The sequence below is a fragment of the Plodia interpunctella genome, chromosome 11, assembly GCF_027563975.2.
Source record: "Plodia interpunctella isolate USDA-ARS_2022_Savannah chromosome 11, ilPloInte3.2, whole genome shotgun sequence".
Lineage (NCBI taxonomy): Eukaryota > Metazoa > Arthropoda > Insecta > Lepidoptera > Pyralidae > Plodia > Plodia interpunctella.
In genome coordinates, this window is record NC_071304.1 from 7,129,438 (window position 1) to 7,150,175 (window position 20,738).

At 32.6% G+C, this 20,738-nt stretch overlaps 2 protein-coding genes across 8 annotated transcripts in view; one reads left to right on the forward strand and one right to left on the reverse strand.

Moving 5' to 3' along the window:
• The window catches only part of LOC128673657 (voltage-dependent T-type calcium channel subunit alpha-1G-like), a 97,809-nt gene extending 91,796 nt beyond the window's left edge, over positions 1-6,013 (reverse strand). For 4 of the 7 annotated variants that reach the window (XM_053751657.2, XM_053751658.2, XM_053751651.2 and 1 more), the window contains exon 1: positions 5,828-6,013. The gene's annotated coding sequence lies outside the window, so the exon portion shown is untranslated. The remainder of the gene's footprint in view (positions 1-5,827) is intronic. The other 3 variants (XM_053751656.2, XM_053751653.2, XM_053751652.2) reach the window with 1 other exon arrangement.
• A 12,493-nt stretch (positions 6,014-18,506) lies between these two features.
• LOC128673790 (uncharacterized) lies at positions 18,507-20,734 on the forward strand. The gene is made up of 4 exons (XM_053751880.2): positions 18,507-18,724; positions 19,260-19,447; positions 19,693-19,856; positions 20,333-20,734. The coding sequence occupies exons 1-4, from the start codon at positions 18,568-18,570 to the stop codon at positions 20,526-20,528; spliced, it is 705 nt and encodes a 234-aa protein (XP_053607855.1). The 5' UTR covers positions 18,507-18,567; the 3' UTR covers positions 20,529-20,734.
• The last annotated feature ends 4 nt before the right edge of the window (positions 20,735-20,738 follow it).

Consider the following 20,738-nt stretch of genomic DNA (forward strand, 5'->3'; position numbering starts at 1 on the left):
TTAATGTCAACGTCAAAACTGACCGTGGTTACCTTTACTCATCAACGAGAGCCACATTTAATACATACGCAATAAAAAATTAAATAATAATTTTGCCTGAGAAATCATAAAGACGTTTTTCGTCACATGAAATTGGAAAAATATATTCACTTAAGAGTGGTACCGTGCCGCACGTCGTACAAATAGATCATTGGGAGGTATCTCGACCCTTTTGGCGACAAATGGTGTAGAAATCGGTAGACCTATCTTGGTTTTGGACGTTCAACCTTTATTATTACATTTTCCCCGTAGGTCATTTTCCGATTGAAGCCGGTCTGTGAAGTGAGGTTATGGATACCTTTTCATGCATTTTGGAAGTCTAGTTGAGTTGTTGCTACTATAATTGCCGCAGTTAGCAGCAATATTTGTTTATGCGGTTAGTTGTTACTTTCAGGGGAGAATCTAGAAGTTCTCTTTACTTTTAATATCAAAACAATGTTTCAATGTCTTTACTTGCAATGTCAAAGTTTTACAAATAACCTGTTAATAACAGGTAACGTTGCCTTTTAATTTTTGTTTGTAAAAAAGTTTATAGAAAATAAAACCTTGTTAAGATTTAAAAACCCTAAAAAGAGATTTTAATTTCACTAAATACACTATTACATACTAAAATATTAAACTATACGCAAAAAAAAGAAACATGTAGTACTTACCTTTATACAGGGCTTTCTTTTTTAAAGTTATAAATGTGTTAACACTTTTACGTAAGTACTAAGGAAAAAATATACGTATTCGGTACATTTCTCAACGAGGCACTAAAACACAACACGTACCCAAAGTAAGCCAAGTGGAAATTGGGCGCTCTTGAGTGTATAATCTGGATTCAGTAAGCAATGTCTCGTATAAAATGATTATTAGAAGCACGAACGCGACATTACTTAATTTTCCCTCTCTTTTTGTTATTCTGAGTAATATTTATCGAGTTATTTAAACTTGAAGGAACAGTGGAAAAAAAACGACACGTGTACCGAACCATGTATTTTTTCCACAATTCTAGCTTTTGTTTTTGAGTTTCAAATGTAGGCTAAGTTTGCAAGCCAAGTTTGAATATGCAAGCTAAATTTCTTTACAATAATGTTAAGTTGTTTTTGATTATGAAGTACTACTAGTCAAGTACTTCCTAGTATTCCTGGAAATGTTTGGTGGTCCCATGAAGACGAAGAAGATTTATTTAATTACCTACCTACAATATTTTTAACAAGTTATGTTATCATATATTATTATTTACTCTTTCGTTTAAATACTCTAGATCTACTTCTGATAAACTTTTGAAGTGCTTTTAGAAATCGCTCCCTAATGATTGTATTTTCTTATTTTTTTTCTTTTTCAGCATTTTCATTGAAACTCGTAATTAAGTTATGATATTTTTTTATTTTAAAATATAAAAAGGTAGTGACTTTTTTATCTATTAAACCGCAGTTGTTGAAATATTTTCACGCTCGTTTAAAATGAATAGAAAACGCCATGAACCCTTCTCACACTCGTTAGAGAATGTAAGAGGTTCTCAATTCCAACCTTTCGCGTCTGATGTGCAACGGACCATAATTTCTAACCCTTTTTTATGTTAAAATAGCTTTTGCCAGGAGCTTCGCCTACGTTAATTTTCCGGGATTATAGATACCCTATGTCCTTCCCCATACTTCAAACTGCATGTATGAAAATTTAAAGAAGATTGGTTGCGTAGATAGAGCGTGAAGAGATAACAAACAAATAAATAAACAAAAAAAACAAACTCTTCTAAAACAAACAAACTTACTTTCGCATTTATAATATTAGTTGGCATTTAGGATATATTTTCTAACCACCACAACAAAAGGAGTTATAAATTTACGTGTCTGTGTATCTGAATGCGTTCATCATAGCAGCCAATGGCCGAAACGATTTTTTTCTTAAATCTATTTTATTTTTATAGGACAAAATATAACTCGATTACATCATTATCTCTGATTATAAACGTCTCCCTGGTTGCTCCTTCTTCTTCAATTACACCATTATGACAATGTACAACTAAATAGCAAAAATCACCAGTGCAGAACTATTCTTATCGTAACTAAAATTCGAAATATAAAATGTCCAATACTGATCCGACCCAAAATACCCTTTTCACGAGCCGGAACTGACTGCTTCAAACGATATTTTTCTCAGCGATTGAAATATTGATACTCGAACATATCAACTAAACGAATTTTCTGTTTACGATCCAGAGCGGGCTATCCGAAGCGTTGCTCACGAAATGTTCTGACTCTTGACCCACAAACCCGCCTCGCAGAATAAATTCAGTAATATGTAGCACGTTATATATTGAAACCGATTGTGCACTTTGAAATTCGGCTGACCTGCTTCTGTATCAGTGGAGTTGAAGGTGATGATGTACAGATACGATAAATGTAGGTACCAAAATTTATCGGTGTGGTAAGTATTTATGCTGCTGCAGTCTTCTGCAGACAGTGGCGGCGAGGCTGGATGTGGACAGTGGCATTATGTTTCACTGGACTCGCATCCAGCTCGACAAATATATAAATATTAATTATCTTGTTTGTTACTAACATATAATTTAAGTTTTTGTATTACTAACAGTATGGGCTATGCCTGAAATAAACGTATTTTTTTTATCTTATTTATTTATTTTATGTGGTCTATTAGACATATGTAGCTATCAAATCAAAGAATTGCCAGTGGCGACTAAAGCCATATTATTTTCAAAATTAAATTAAAGCTAAGAGGCTCTGAGCTAAGAGGCTCATGGCTGAGAAAGGAACTCCTGATAAGCTTAGATGAGAAAGAGAAAGAGAGAACAAAGGAAAGATATTTTTTCCATTTGCCAAATACGAAATGTTGCACTTATAATAGTGCCCTACTGCAAGTGACTGTACAACACATAAAAGCGCTCATAAAAATTGGTGAATAAATATTTTTACTGCATTCGATATTCACAAGTTGTCCAAACATCATCGTTCCTTGTTACGAGACGAAGGTACAGCTAAATTTTTTAACAAATTTTTTAACATGCCAAACCCTTTAAAACACGAGGCATTGAAAGATCACCCTCCGTTCGCGTAAAATCAATGTACCTTCGACACATCATCAATCATTCCATTTACAGATGTACATTTTTGTCGAAATCATAATAATTATCACCATCATGTTCGGTCACACGGTTCGAATAAATATATATATACAGGAAGATTTTTTTCGTTATTTCATTGCAAGGTCAATATGAGGGACTTTCTATTAAGGTGAGATATCTACATTTTTGACATACATAATAACAAGTTTCAAGTTTTTGTTGAACTTTTATTTAAATTTAATCAACGTCAAATTTGACGGTGCAACTCACCCTAAAAGCTTGTGTCAACAATTAATTTTTTTTGTTACATTTAATTAAGTACATGTTTGTTATATTTAACCAATTTCTCGGATTCATCAGCGGAAAGCCGCTAGATTAATAGCGGCTTGAATACATATCATCGAATCATGTTTGAATCATTAACATGTTTAGAAAACGCCGTATTAGCACGCTCCAGGTATACAGAATAAAAAATTCAAAAAGTCTTTTGAATCAGCCTTTTTAATAGGCCCCGTTGTATTTGTATTGTGATTTAAAAATTCATAATATTTTCCCGTGGGGAGAAACAACCATCCAGCATATACATTGTGCTACCCTTCTTATAAATAAAGGAGGCAAAAGAATAACTGGATGAAATTGCTCTAAATGGTTAATGCATTTTTGGAAATAACTGTTTTATTTTGAATGTAAAAGTTACCTGATATTTTTGCTTGTATTCGAATATGTTATACACACAATTTTCAGTCAAACTGTATGGCACGAACCTACATGATATGTGATTGCTGCATTTAAATTTAATTTTTTTATATTTTTTGGTCGAGTAATTGAATTTTCACGATGAAAGTAACTTAAATATTAACCGTAGTCGCTGTCAGTGATTATGCCCCATGGATTTGCTTCAAATACCAGAGAAAATTACCCATACGTGAAATTACGGGGCAATATTGTAAAGAAGCTTTACAATAGTTTCTTTCATTGCTCGAATTTGATTGATCTTGATAATGGCATTTTTAACCAAATACATATAATAATATATATAAGCCTAGCTTTTGCGCACGGGTTCGCCTGCGTTAATTTCCCAGGGGAACACTTATTCTGGGCTGAAAGTTTCCCTATGTTCGTTTTCGCACTTCAAACTGCATCTATGTACTTTCGCCTTTAAAATATCAGGTGTGATGTAAAATATAATTTTTGCGATTGTAATTGATTTAAAGAATGTTTAAAAAGTGTACTAATGAAATGTCCTTTTCTAATTTGTGTAAATCCCCTATTTATATTTCAGGGGACCTCCACGAAATTTGAAAATGAGAGTTTTAAAGTTGCACACCCATGCACCCGCGCAGCTGTTCCCAAGGTAACTCTTGAATACCAAATTGCTAGCATGCTTCTTATCTATAAATAATTTAGGTTTCCGTCGGCAAAATTGGAATACAAGTCGGGCAACTCGTATCTGAGATGAATGTGAACAGACGTCAGCTATCCATCAGCAAAAATATTAACTTGTAGTAAAAGCTTGCCATAAATAGAACTTCGTGCAATGAGTGGGACTTAGAATATGTGAAAATGTATGCATACATACGGTTAAATTGTTCATGTATGTAAATTATAGTGCACCTGTTAGAAATACAGAAGGTACAAGAAAACTAGATGTAAGCGTAAAATTGTACATACATTATTTAAAATCGTGACATAACAATATTTTATTTGAAATAATTTAGGTCACGTTTCAGAATGAACTTTATATAAGTAGATCTAATTTTTCAGTTTAATTCTGATAATAAAGTTTTCTTATTAAAATGGAGCTTGCATCTCGATCCCGTGGGATAATGAGAAGTGATTTGGGCTCTGTTTTAGATCGTTGGACATAAAATCCCCAATTATGCAAATTTTATTCGTGATGACTATAATCAAGATCGTAAGCTCTTGTCATAGTATATATGAATAAATATACAAAAAATATATCATTATTGTTTGATTATTTTGGTCACTGATCAATGAAGGTAAAAAAAAATTAGAAACGATTTGTTTCTAGTATTTTTTTACTTTCAGTGAAAGTTATTGAATTTATCAGCTAGTTTAGCTTGTGTAATTTTCTGTTATTTAATGAAAATTGATGAAAAAGGAAAAGAGATGGCTGTTATTTCGTTTATTTTCACTTAGAGTTATTATCTAATTAACTACCTACCTTATTATTTTTTTAAAGCAGTTAGCGTAGTGAACATTAATTAAAAATAAAAATAGGTTTCGTGCGGCCGCAGGCGGTAATTTAAAATAGGAAGCTACATATTATTTCCAGCTAGAATTCAATGAATGCAACAAGTAAAACCAGCGCTGCTCCGGACTTTTGTTAATGATGCGATTATCCGATTAATTTTCGTCCGTAATTATTTAACAAAAAATAAAATTAGGTAGGTACTTTTCTTATTTCTCACAATTTTTTAAATTAATTGTATATAGGTATATTGTAATTAAAAATCAATTTTACAACGTGTGTTAAGATGCAATACGAATTTAATATATTTGGTGATATCTATGTGACTTAAAGTATATTATTTTATATCCAAACTAAGAGTTTCAAATAAAAATCTACACAATACTTTTTATGCTAAATTAATATTTTATTTAGATAAAACATTAATATTTAAATAAAATATTACTTTTACAAACTTACATATCATAAATATTATTTATCTTGCTTAAAAATTGAAAGTGTATACGTACCAAAATTAAAAAATGCTGGCCGAATAGACAAAAACGAAATGAAATAAAAAAAAATAAACTTTTAAACACGTAGGGAACACTAATCAGTTCACTTGTCCACAATAGTCTTGGCGCGCGTCGCGTATTTTCAGGAGTGCGTCGCGTGCGTCCTGAACGGGCGGTGGCGGCGTTAGCACTGGTCCAGGCACCCTCTCCCCCCCGACACTCCCTGTACCTGTTACGTGCCTGTTACCTGTAATCCCACATCCAGTAAGTAGCTACTATTGATGGACAATTCCAATTGATTTCGCTCCCAATTATTGCGCGTGTATGTTAAAATGTAGTGATTGAAATATTTTTTTTTTGTTTTGGTTTCATCTTTTAGCTGTAGTAACATTTATACATGTCAAAATCTTTCTGTCTGTGTATCACGCTAAAAAAAGCAAAAAGAGAAAACTTTTTTCCACTAAATATTATCCTATCTTAATGTTTTTTAGTGTGTTATGACACCTTAAAATACGAGGTTTACAGGGTTTTCTTTTTTTCGAAATATCCAACAGATTCAAATTTATTGTCACCGTGAAGCTCGTTATGTTTGTGAAAGTAAGTGAAAAAAAAGGAAATTAAATGGCATTTGTCATAATTTATTTAGTGAAATACGTTTTCACCCGAAACACTATCAAAGAATGAAGCTCGAGCTCTCACGCTCTCTTTCGCACTATCGCCGTTAGCCACCAGTACTGTAGCGATGACATGTGTTTTCCTAAATACCTCTAATAAATATATTTTCTTCTTTTTATCTATTGAAAAATGAATTCGACGGGTAAAATTGAAGTTCCCAATAAATGGGGAATGCAAATATCTGCCTGGTATCGGGCGGCTAATAAATTGATTTAAATCAGTTTGTAACGCACTCCGCTTTGTCTTAACTCAATTAATCGGCTACCAAACGAATTTTATTGCGACTGTCTGAAGGATGAACAGGGAAGAATTATGCTAATAAATTTGTTGAGTTTTAATTTTTTCCCCACAAGCCTTTATTTTTTTCTGACTTCTCAACTTAGAATTTAAAATTTAGAAGTTTATTAAAGGTTTAGGTGATTTAAAGTTTCGCAGTTTTTTTTTTCTTACGACGTACACAAAAAACAGGTAAATAGAGAGAAAATTATATGACTCATAAAATTAATTAACACCGATATTTTTAATGTTTGTATATGAATCTTGCATGTTCATGAATTCTTATTTATGAAACTTAAATTAGATCTCACAGAAACAAACATCACAAACTGAAACTTTTGTAAATTTTAACCTGAAAACTCTGTAATATTCTCAGATAAAAAATATTCCATTCAACAAGTTATTCAAGTGAAAAAATGGAGGGGAAACTTCGTAACATTAATATCTTTTTATCAGGGCTCTCCCACGTCCACAATGAAAAGAGTTAGTGCCATAATGTGGTCATATTTGGTTGAATTACGTGCAATCTGGTTTTTAATATCTCTCTCAGTGTCTAAATGTGTTTCATTTGCTTTGGCCAGATGCCACCATCAGGTGAAATATTATGCGCAATTTGGGACCTCAAATACGTCCCTGTTTTTTTCATTTCACTTATCCCGACTTTCACGGAGAGTAATTTGGACTACGTTCGTGTGAAAGATATTATTCAAGTGTAAACCCGTAGAGGTTTATATGTTCGCCCGTTTTGTATGTTTTTCTGTGAACGTGAGAGCCTGCGATATGTTCCATTATGTTATTGTTTTATTATGGGCGCCACTGAGTCCCTATTTTAGACATTTTACGACTTTGACTTCGAATACGAAGGGTTTTTCTTGTCTGCTTAAGGACGACACTGGTGAGTTGTAAAAAGGAAACATATGCTAATGCGAATGCGTTTATTTAGAAATAATAATCATAATGTAAGTTATTAACGAAATCATGAGCCACTTATTATTGAATCATTAGATCATAATGTTAATTATGATCTAATGATTATAGTGGATTGATAGTCTTGGCTGAATAAAAAGCTGTTCGCAAATAATAATAATTAATTGCAGCAAATCTGGCCTTTCACAGGCATGTCTTTACGCCTGTGAAAGAAGAACAATTAAACATAGAAATAGGAGCTTACGGAAGATAAGCCTGTTAATCCGCCGTTTATATATTTTTTTACATTGAATAAAATTGTTTGCATAGTGTTAGAAAAACTTCTATTCGAATATTATTTATTTGGATCACAATAGGGTAAATCTGCCGTCACTGAATGTAACTCGGAGACTTGTCATACTGTCACTTTTAAAGGAACATCTTTTCCTTTCTTTTGTATGCGGGGGTGGATGATAGCCTTAGTAGTTCCGTCTGTCAACCGTCCTCAAAGAAAATTCCCAATAAACAATTGAATTTCATTTCATTTATGTGCCCATCGAATTCTGGCACCGTTGAGTTCACTTTTCATTATATTTTTGCAGTACCAACGAATCACATGACGTTGTTGTTGTCATCGCATCACAATGCCGCAACACTACAGCCGCTGTGATTGGTTGACATGTTTCATAGTAAAAATATTTGATTGTGAAAAGTTAATTTCAAACTCACACTAACTGAACGTTTCAGTTTTGTACACCCTGTTGTGATGAAATCATTCAGCGTTTTCGTATTTATTTGGATTCTAGTTAAATTAGGTAATATCTATTCTAAGGTGGGTATACCTACTAGTTATACTAGGGTATACAATTTCGCAGTTGCACAGGTATGACGGGTGCAACTCATCCTAATTAAAACTTTTTAGTTGTTATGTAATCACATAATGCCAACCGAGCATAAAGCAAACGCTTTATCAACAAGAACTGATATAGTTTTACTGTACAATTCCCAGGGTCCACGTGTTTTGTACAGGAGAGGAATATAGGTTAAAACAAGGCAGCTGCCTGTGTTCCGGGCTCCAGGTCAAGGTCATTTCACATTCAGCATCGCCACAGAATAACGACAATACAGCACTGTCGAAAGAAGAATATTGTAACTTTTTGTACCTGTAAGCATAAAATTTATAAGTATGTTTTGTTTATTTATAAATGAAAATAAGTTTTTTACAGAAATGATATTTTTGACACAAGCTATTATTGTTGTCAGAGAATTCTTATGTGCAGTAAGCTGTTGAGGAGTTCCCTCGTCGACAGCCATTCCCGGGTGCACCCGGGTGCGTTTTTCTTATCATGGTTAGGAAGCGACATGGAAAGGACAAACACCTGACATTATGACAACCTAAAATAGATAAAAGAAAATAAAACTTAAAATTCCGAAGATTGGACTACCATTTTATAACCGTCCGCTTGTCGTATTAAGGTTGAGTTACACCAGTCATCTTTGACGTTCACTTTGACCTGTTGTTAAGACAAAAAAAAAGATTAAAGTTAACGTCAAAGTAGACTGGTGTAACCTACTCCAAGGGCATATTCTTCACTTTCCTTATTTCAGTACCACTTGGTAATCCGGCCTCCGATGCTCTCGGAATGGTTCTAAGCTACATTAACATTTCATAAGCAATTAAAAATTCCCTAGGTGACCCTGGGGAGTTTCTAATTCCATCTTCAATCAAGATTCATGTCGAAATTATTGGGTTTATCATAAATGTATAAGAAAACAATCGTTTATATCTTAGATTTTCATTCTTTATAAGTAGTTTATATTTTCGAGACTGCATGTAAGTTTATTTACTGATGAACTAAAGGAACTACAAATTGTTTATATATCTAAAATTATACTTTCATAGAATTATATACCAGTAGGTATATTGTGAAGATTCTAAAATGCTTTTGTTTTCTGTTTACTCAGTTTTTTTTACATACTTTCGCGATAATATTCCTTTAAGCATAATTGGCAAGATCTTAAAAAGTTGGAAAGTAATCAGGGAAAAGTTCTCCGGAATATTATTCTATTTTGAAACATACAAAGAGCTTGAACTTCAATAATTTGAAATGAATATGAATAAAGTTTTCTCTCAGAAGCAAGCACTCAAAATGAACGTTTTCATATGTGAATAATCTCTGCAAACTGGAACATTAGTCATAATCATAACTGCGACATTCCTGCTTTAAGTGGTTGTAAATAGTGTTGTTGAAGACCTGAGTCTGACCACGCAAGACTGCAGACTTTTTCAATTGGTCATGGATTAGTTGGCTAAACTAACGTGCTCGGCTTGCGTCCAAAGGGTGAACCAGATTCGAATCTCAAGCGCAACTCGACTTGTGTTTTCAGTCTGTCAATCAATTTGACTGATTTCTCGTCTTCTTATATCACCGAATTTATTATTAGCTGAGACGCCTCCAAGCCCGAGCTCTCCGTAAAAAGTAAACCTTTAGTTTTTGAAGATTCTGAGAAGAGCCTGATATCTTTGGGAATGTTTTTTTTTATCAAATAGCTGACAAATCATTTACATTTCACGGTACGATAGACACGCCACGGATTTTACTGATTAACATTAAAACACGTATAATAATACAATATAGAAGATGTTGTATTCTTACAAAAGAAGAGCCTTGAATTATTACTGGAAAATGTTCAAATTTTCAGTCAGAATCAGAGTGTTTTCAAGCCAAAGATCTCGTAATAAATGGTACGTTTTCTTTTAAACAAAAAAGTTTCTAAAATCTTGTTTAGATGTACTACTCTTACCCACGCGCTGCTGGAGCTATGGGCGATTTATATTGTTACTGTAATATCATGACTCAACAAAATTCCAGGTTTCGATGACTTGCGACTCCCGAGACTCGAGTCTATTCACAACACTAGGATGTTAACCCCTCTTCAATGCGCACGCTCGGTTTGCATTTACTTGCAATATTTCAAGATGGTACTTTGGTGTTTCTGATCGTCATGTTTTCATTATAATAAACCATTACAAGAATAGTACTTGCCACAGAAATCGGATGATTTTTTTCTTTTTTATTATACAGATTTAATATAATTTATAAAATGAATTTATAAAATTTCTAAAACGAAATACGCAGAAATCTTACTTCGTATCATAGGTAGGATGTCTCAAGATTTCTAAGAAAGGTATAGATAAGTTTTGAATGTAAGATATTTGTAACTTAATCAAGCAAAATCTGGTATTGATTTCAATAAGATTTGTAACATATGTTAAACGTAACCAGTAAGTACATGAGGTACTTTGTATCTCCAAATACTTACAAAAGAGAAACTCCAGAGTTAGTTAGTCCAAAAAACTCATCACGTAGTTATTAGTATTTAGTAATAAAGCAGTATTAAGCAAGTGAACGTTATCATTGTCGAAATGTGAAGATGAGTTATTGTTCGGATTCGACTAAGTGAATACTCTTGAATAACATCAGAATTAATGAAAAGCAGTTGCTCTGTGAGACAAATTTATCCCAAGATGCTTACTCAGGATGACTGAATAAACCGATCTTGAATTGGAGATAGTACGTTACTTGAACATTATAACTATTAACTATCTAATTCAATAAAGTCAATAAGTACATAAACTTATTGTCTTTCGACCGTGGTGTCGTGGGTGGTGGAAATGTGGAACTAAAATAATTTGTTCCTTTTTTTCTTTTTAAAATGTTCTTTCTCTACATTGGCAAAAAAGGTCGATGGCGATGCTGTGGTTCAAGCCCCTTGTTCATTAGTCCGTCATTGAATGGGTGATCTGCTATGGGCCTGCGATGGGTTAATCACTCATACTTCTTATCTATCCATTTCTAGAAGGCCAGGCCAGCAGAAAGGACATTCAATATACATTGAAGAATATTTATTGATAGAATATTTATTGGCATAAATCATCATTCCCGTATGGGAATGATGATTTATGCCAATAAATATTTATTTTGGTTATTGATGTAATGATGTCAACGTGTGTTTCCAGGATAATTATTTTTGTAAATCAGGTTAGCATTTTTTGGTTAAATGAATCACGCGCCGCACCCGTCGGTGTCCGGGACAATAAAACTTGAGACTGCTAATGACTGCTTTTAAATTTTATTTTTGTACTCATGAAAATGACACGTTGCGGAAAATTTTCCTTTCATTGTTTTTCTAAAGTCAAGCTCTTAATTATGAGTAATGTCTATTCTAAAAATAATAATATAATTTCCACTTCCTTTTTTGTACTTTGAGCAAACAAACAGGCCCACCTGATGGAATGTGGTCACTGCAGCCTAAGGTCGTCTGCAACACCAGGCATTTAATGAATCTATTCAAGCTTTTTATGAATAAACTTTATTTCTATAAAGCTATAAAAAGACAATGACATGTATGTAACAAAAACTTTTTATGACATTTTCGAGACTTAATAGTCGTAAATTGGTTAAGAGTTAAAATTTTGAAGTTATCCCCTTTTTCAGCAAGGGGTTTTATTTTATTGCTGATTTAATTTACTGTTAGAAGAGACTAGAAGTAATGAAATCAAGTCTCACTTGAGATAAAGATTTTGAACGTATTTTTATAGCCTGAATAACTAGAGTAAAAAAAGGAGCATCTAAGTAAAAAGATTTTTATTTATTTGTGGTGGTGAAGCATTAATTATAATTAAGGCTAGGTGATAATTATCACCTTGCTTCCACATCTTTGCAACATTTATTTTTAAATCATTATACCTTGTTAGAATTATATTCATAATGACCTTGTTTATTATAATTATAAGCTTAATGTGTTAGAGCTCATAATATTTAGCTGCAATAAATATTTTAAAAAGTTGTGTCTATGAAAAGTGTAGTGTTTAATGAAACTACCTCTTCATTTCGTTGTGTATTCATCCATCTTCTTGAAATTTCGCATATGTAGTACGTACCTACATCTATAATAAACTTTTTACCGTTGAATAATGGAAAAGTCCCCGTGGACCCCTGGGGTATAGAGTATATTCCTGTTAGTTTAGTTAGTACAGATAGGCACAAAGTGCCTTTCAATTCGGATGAATATTGATAATATGATTGATTGATGGTGTGTGAAATTCACGCAGGTGAAGTCGTTGGCAAAAGCTAGTACAGCATAAACGCTGATCGCCAAATATTCCACCTATGTGTTTGTAATTCATTTTGCTTTGTCACCTGAAGCAGGCATTTCCCAAACTCAATTATCCACTTTATTAATTGTTGATTGCTGTCACCATACACATACCAACATGTTTCGCGGGCCTCGCACCTACTCATACACATAGTCTCATATTAACCAATATCTAAAATCGTATCCACTCTTAATATTACTGTCAAGATGTGGTATCTCATGATAGCATATTTATAAAAAAATATATTTTGTAAATAGTTTTTATACTTACACTTATAAGTTAATAGCTGCGTCCCTAAAATTAGCTACTTTAAGAATTTTGGCATTGGAAAGTAGCCTATTATTAGGTAATATTCTCCCCGTGTACCAAATTTATGATATATTTTCAACTATATATTATTAACTTTATATTCTATACTTAATATTACATAATTAATATTACAAATGTGAAAGTTGTCTGTACATATCACGCTTTTACGACCACTTGGCTGATATGTATGAACTTTGGAATAAATGTAGTTCTACCTGGGGTTCAATATAACCTGCGGGCCGACTTGCGAGCAACAACTGATAGTATAAATAAATTAATCCTTTTATTTTCGTTCTTTTTTGGTTCAAGTTTATGAGATGTTTAGTTAAGAGTGGGTGTGAGACCGTTTCGCGGATTATCTGCCGGTCTAATAGCGACGTATTAATGGAACGTTTGTAGATTATATCACATTACTATTGTTGCTGAAATTGGTAGAATATTGCTTTATTCATATTACTTAATAGTTATTATATTGTATTATACTTATTCGTAATATCCATCACAAATTAAACAGTGAAGGATAGTTTAAACCGTAATAACCTTCAATCGTATAATCTACAGTTTGGATTTAATATTTTAAATTTACTGACTTTTAAATTGCTTTTCTGACGTTAAAGTGTCTCTAGTGCGTGCATATTCATAGGTAAACTTCGTAATAAAAAGGTCACGTAACCACAAACCAAGTTAGAACCAACTGCGAACAAAACGTCTAAAAGAAACAACCTTTTTCCATAAGTAATACTAAGAAGTAATATCAATTACCCAACTGTCTCCTAACATCACGAGCAATGGAATTCTCTCGTAATTTCTTTGTCGTGACGTCGAGCTATGAGGATGTGACGTGACACAAATTTCGATGACATGAAATATCGTAAAAAAAGCTTTTAAAAATACTTTGTGTTGAAAAAAATTGGTAATACAGTATTAACCCAATGGTTTGCCTTTTCTATAATATATTGAGTCATGTTATCAATTTTACTTACCATATAATTTCTGAGTTGAGAAGGAAGACTTCCATCTTCTTCCATATTGGATGTATTTATTAATGTGACAATTAGGATGTATAGGAGAAACCTGGCTTAGGTACTGGAATATGGAAAAAACGAGTTGTTTTTAATTTACTGCACAATAATACATTTTTATGCATTTATTTATTATGGAAGTTATGTGTCTCCTCAAAATAAACGTTTCTCTAATCTAAGCAATCACTTATTATGTCCATTAATACTATGCATACACTCAATAAAACTAAATATAAAAATATAAATTTTCTGACGACATTTGGCTATTTATTAAGATTATTTGATGTTAAATAATTGCCCTGTGCATTTAAAAATGTAGCATTAAAATAAAGTACCGATTTTGGAAAATTTATTATAAAAACACAAAGCTTAACGAAGCAATCTCTGCGGCAAATGAGAAAAATTTACCTTAATTATAAAGTTATGCCTTATTGAACATCGTTCGAGCCCTTTAACAGCTCTACGAGTTATATTAATAGCAGTGTTAAAAGATTTTTCAGCGACCAAATACTTTTTTATTATAAATTGTTTCAGGGCCGCATGATTCCACATTTTTTTAATCTCATTATTATTTTCAAATGAACCATTATTCCAAAAGTGTTCATATCACCTATCTGATCTGTGGCGTTTGTATAAGTATGTTGCTGTTTTCCATTCTCTCTCTTATCTGAGCCGTTTATGTACGCTTTCCTACTACACTTCTTCTCTCCACTTCGCACGGTCGTAGACATCCCTAGTTATCAGATGATTGGTATGTATGCTACATGCCAGTATTTCTTGGATTTGCTCCTTCTGCCAGGGACATGCGGGAGCGGCTGTTGCCGTTTTCCGTTAATGGAATATTCAAAAGGAATATCATAACATGAAGTTCCAAAGTATGTGAAGTTGTCGTTTTTATCTATTTGTACTATTTTAAAAAATTCGGCGAAACTCTCTCACTTCTTTAACAAAATAATACCATCTGGTTCAATTAGTTCCCAATTCAAACGGCTTTAACAAATGTTTCAGTAGGTACCAATTTCGTCGTCGAAACTTCGAAATAATTTTGTTGGCCCTGTTTCTTAGATTTACTTAGTTCAATTAATTTTAATTAAAAATAAATAATTTACGACAAAGTGTAATTAAATATTGCTTCAAATGTAAAAATATTAATTAGATTGTTAGTGATTTTTTCAAGAGTAATAAAAATATGAAATAGTATATATTTACCTAGGTAAGATAAACATTAGATAAATGATCAGTTAAAAATGTTTCTCTCTCTCATCGGAGTGTCTTCCTGGTCGCTTCCTCAGAAGTTGAGCGACATAAAGGTAATATGAAAATAAAGTTTATAAAAAATCACATACGATGACACGAAAAATTCTTCTTGAAATGAGTCTAGATATTCATTTCTGTTCTGATATAATTCGAAAATTGTATTTTCTATACCAACACGGAGTAAAAAAACAAAATGAAATTGTTTTTTTTAAACATAGAATATCATTGTTTTCATGCAATGGCCAATTCGATCTATTTATTTAAAACGTAAAGATTTTTAATATTGATATGATAACAACTTACGTAGATAATAACTTAAGACAGAAAGTAACTTAAGTAGCCTAAATAAATTAACCTACTTGATATTATATGGATCTCACAACTTTGTACGGTAGCAAAACTGAGCTGCGAGACTTGGTGTATTTTACAGCATGTTTTTGATGGCATCACTTTTTATATAAGCACATCAAAAATATAATTTTCTATGTTCCGAATTTTAACGTGTAGTTTTCTACATATTCAGGAAAAGGGACTAACAATGCGGAGCTCGATTCTGATCAATCATCACTTCTGAAATTTCCCAAGTGACACATAAACCTCCAGTATTTACGATATAGTACCTTACGAAGATTGCTAGTTCTTTTTATGTGGCTGAAACCTTTCGAACTCATTCGAGGTGTTTTCTGTTAGGTATTAAATAAACTAAACTAAATAATAACCTACATCGGAAATTTAATAATGTATTGTTATCAAAACTAAACGTGTATACAATATTTCAGCTCAATCGGTTGATGATATCTGCTTCAAAATTTATTTGCAAGATTCCATCCGAACGTAGTTCACCTACTCTCGTAGATATCTGCAAGTCCGCAAGTCGAGCAAAAAAAAAGGCACGGCCGTACCATCCTTTTCTCGAAGCAAATCAGGCCAATTTAGACCCCAATAACTTCGTTGTGGATAAAACAGGAAGCCTGCATTTTCAATAACTAAGCAGCATTGACTGACCGATCATCAATAGTTTAAGGCTCTTCAAGCACGGCTGGACCGATTTAAAGACCCCTGTTAAAATATAGGTCATTTGTTTTTTCAAGAATCAACCCTCAAATGATTATAATGGGGGGGGGGTGAACGTTTGTATGAAAATCATGTAGGTATGTTCCGCGTTCACAGAGAAACTCACGCGAGCGAAGCCGCGGGCAAAAGTTAGTATCACGTTTTACACATACCTTTATTTACATCCCTATTGGTAAAACTTAACTAAAACTCGTTAAAAGAATAATAAATTACTTTCAAACTAAATTTAATAACATTCAAAGAATCTTATTTGGGCAACCCCCAAGTTGAACATTCATCGAGATTTGTTATTAAAAGATATATTTTACGATCAAAGTTTAATGAAGCATATGCTACTTGAACTTTATATCAAACTTTTTAATTTCTCGACTGGAATAACTGAATATGAAAATGAGTTTGTCAGTTGATTTTCGCGCTGCCGTTATTTATAGCCGTATCGTATCGTAATCGTATTTTTTAATATTTTTGCAGTTTCTAGATTGATTGCGCTATATGGTTTTATTAGCTTGGAAATTGTAGATAATCAAGTAATCAACATCTAAATGTTACACAATTGTGGCATATTTACGAGTATATAACATGTAATAATCATGTTTTAGATAAACCAGAAAATTGGTATAATCTACGGTTGACAAAGGAATAGGTAGCTGGCGGAAACGATTTCTTTTTGTCTGAATAAAATACATAACACCAATACATTCTTGAATTTTTCACTCATTTTACGAGCATTAGAACCACATAATTTCTTAGAAACTGTTACGTCAACTAGCTACAAAGTCATTTCTCGAGAAGGGTACTCCAGTAAGAGAATGATTGATATAGACTAATGTCGCTGTAATGTGTGTTACTGTATTTCTGCATCACAATGATTTATCTTTTTTTCTATAGTCGTATTCCTCATGGCTGTGGGTTGTGAGTGGACATTATATGGAATAAAATATAAACACTGATTTTATTATATTTATAACTGAGTTACAAAAATCACAAGTTAATTACATTTTTGCTATAAAGAATTTTATTTCAAAATACGTTGCTAGCTAAAAAGATACTTCAAGGTCGAAAATTGGCAAATTGTGTATTTTGATAATATTGCGTGTAGCTGGTATAACAACACGATAATGACCAGTTCACCAAAGATCAGAGGAACTACATTTTGGACTTGGACATAAATATTATAACATTGGAAGTTTGGGGAATTATAGTACTCATATTTATCAAATTTCAAATAGCCATTATATACAAATTAAACATATAATGTTATATGCAAACTCAGAAACACAGAGCTTGCATACCTATGATTTTTAGTGGAAAAATGTTATTAATACAACATTTTTCCAGAAAAAATGCAACAGAAACAATAATGCCGTGTCATTTAACTCAAGGCAAGACACTTCAAAGATAAACATGTATTAAATTATGCAAAGAGCAAACAACTTTATTACTATTCCGATTATAGCAGCATGAATTGTAATTTCACGAGAACAAGAGAAAAAGGGAATATGCAAATTTGTCTAAGTACCTACCTCTGCAGTTTTTGTTTATTTATCGAGCTGTTTTCTTAGATGGCAATGACTTATTTCTTGTTATAATATAGTTATAAACTACTAGGTTTTCATCTATAGTCTCATCGACAAAAGAATCGCTATACGAGCAAAAAAAATATTGATATCCTCATATTCCAAACAGTAACAACGATTTCGGACATCTAACCCTATGAGAATAAGTGACATTTTTAGTAAAGGTAAATTGCTTTCAAGATGCGAACCGTTATATATTTGCTGCACTTAGATTTATAAACATATAGGTACAATGAATAAGAGAAAAGATACAAATAGCAGCTATAATACAATGGATATTGCAGTATTTCCCAAGTGTTAATAGTTTTACTGTGCCATCTACTAATTACATCAATAAATTTTTAATTAGGCCGATATCTGTCTCTTTCTTTCTCATGAAAATACCAAGACAAACAATAATTGCAATAAACATTACCACAGAACAGAGATTAGAGTGAACAACTATTTAAGAATCAGAAATCCAGTTAAGTTTCAGTAGAGTGATAGAATTTCTACAAAATGGCAAGCAAAGTTTGGTCCACATTCACGGCAAAGAAATCAAATGGAAGTGAAGTCAAGTTGCGCATTCAGGACATGCCCGCAGATAAATTTGAAGAAGTTTTAATTTTTTTAGAGGATTACTACATAAATAATAATGTATTTTACAAAATAGTTGGTAAGTTTGCCTTGAACATCTCAAAAGTAATTAATTGATAAAAATTTCACACTTTAGATACAAATTAACATAGACAATATTATGGACTTAGATTTAAAAAGTTTAAGAACATATATATTTACAATATGCTAGCTGTAGCCCGCGGCTCCACCTGCAGCAAAAAGTAACCTATTCAATCATCCGTTTTGATATGATGAAAGAATATATGATGAAAGGTGGACAAATAAGGGTAGTTCGCAGAGCGTTTCGACCGCTGCAGCTGCGCTGTCATTACAATCCGTCAATTTACTTGAGGAAGGAATCATTTCCAAATTCAATCATTCATAAAATTGACATTACTACAGTACAGAGTAATTAATGTAAAGTTATATAGAAAAACAAATTCTTGTTTTTGTAAAAATTTAAAAAATGTAATGACAGTGCGACCGCAGCGGTCGAAACGCTCTGCGGACCACCCATAAACACATTTTCATATTTATATTATTACTACGAGAGAAATTTTGTAAAGTAGAGATTATATTTTACTGTACTACAGGTTTTTCTAAAAACCCAGAGGCTGTGAAGGAATCATTAGATATCATGAGACAAATGTTACAAGGATCTCCACATTCTATAGTCGTGTGCTGTGAGGACAAAGGTGATGCTGTAGGGGAGATAGTAGGAGTAACGGTTACATCAGTTATAACCAACAAGGAAAATTTAGATGACTTCCTGAATTTAAACGTGAGTTCCAACTTTACAGTTTTAGTTGGTAAAAGTGGCTGTAATTAATTTTTTATTCATTAATTTTTATCAATTTTTCTTCGAAAGATGTACAGGCATAGACACTAGTACAGGCGGGCTGTTACTTGATTAATATCTGTCAATCTTATTGAAATAGTGATCGAGTTATGTGATGCATATTATCCATTTATCCAACTCTTTTGCAATTTACTGAAATGTCCTTTCGAAATGTTCTATGATTTCAGTTTAAAACTAAAGAGGTGGCAGAAATTTTCGCCATATATGGAGAATTGCTGAAGTTGTATGATGTGTTCAAAGGAAAAAATATAGATCGCTTTGCAGATGACAGAGGTTTAGCTGTAAGCATAGATTACGGGGTCGAAGTACTTAAAGAGTTGCTTAACGTGAGGTGAGATTTTGTACCGTGATATTATTATAAAGTCTGAGCGAGTTTTGAAAATGTGTTGAGGTCATCCCGCCATCTACTTCTTAGTCTGTTACCTCTACTGCCCTCAGGTACCCAAAAATTGGGCCATTTTCCCACCGTTCTGGCCCTATATGAGACTATGAGACAGACGTGTCGTGCCCGCCACATTTCAGTACATTGTTATGGATTGAGACGGGTGGAAAAATAGAGTCTTTCCCAGCACCTACAGGTTGAATAAAAGAAATCCTAAGCGCGTGGAGACTTTTTAAGGAATCAACTTGTGTGCTGTAATATTAGTAATAATTGATTTATTGCCTCTAATAGATAGATGGTGTTCTATATTAGAGAATGATGGTGTTCTATATGAAATATGCATAAAAAAATTTGAATTATTAAAATATTTTATTAAAATGTATCACCATAATGATGTCCAATAATGATTTTACAAATTTGTTTAGGCGCAAATTGTGTAAAGAGCTGAATACTCCATTATCAGTTATTTGGGCGTTGTCTAATGATGTGCAAAGAGCCGCTGAAGCTGCTGGGTGGGAGACAGCCTTTGAAGTCAGTCGGGAAGAGGTTGGGAAGAAAACTGGAGTCAAGATCACTGAAGAACCGGTTACATACAAAATTATGATCGGGAAATCATTATAAAAGAAAACATGGCTTTTTGATTTACCCTATGATAAATTTATTTTTCTTTGACTACTTTTATATGATTTTTTGCTATATTTTATTATATTAAATACCTAGTAAGTAAAATGTTAATCTAATATCTTTATAGTAATGTTTTGTGTAGAATTACATACTTAGTAAAAAAAATTAACAGATTCATAATAAATCTTTACTTTAAATCGTGACTTT

Excerpts from the sequence above, each read along its gene's own strand:
- LOC128673790 (XM_053751880.2), top strand. The coding sequence starts at position 18,568 with ATGGCAAGCAAAGTTTGGTCCACATTCACGGCAAAGAAATCAAATGGA. Across the intron at positions 18,725-19,259 it reads TGTATTTTACAAAATAGTTG|GTTTTTCTAAAAACCCAGAG; the intron begins GTAAGTTTGCCT and ends ACTGTACTACAG. Across the intron at positions 19,448-19,692 it reads ATGACTTCCTGAATTTAAAC|TTTAAAACTAAAGAGGTGGC; the intron begins GTGAGTTCCAAC and ends CTATGATTTCAG.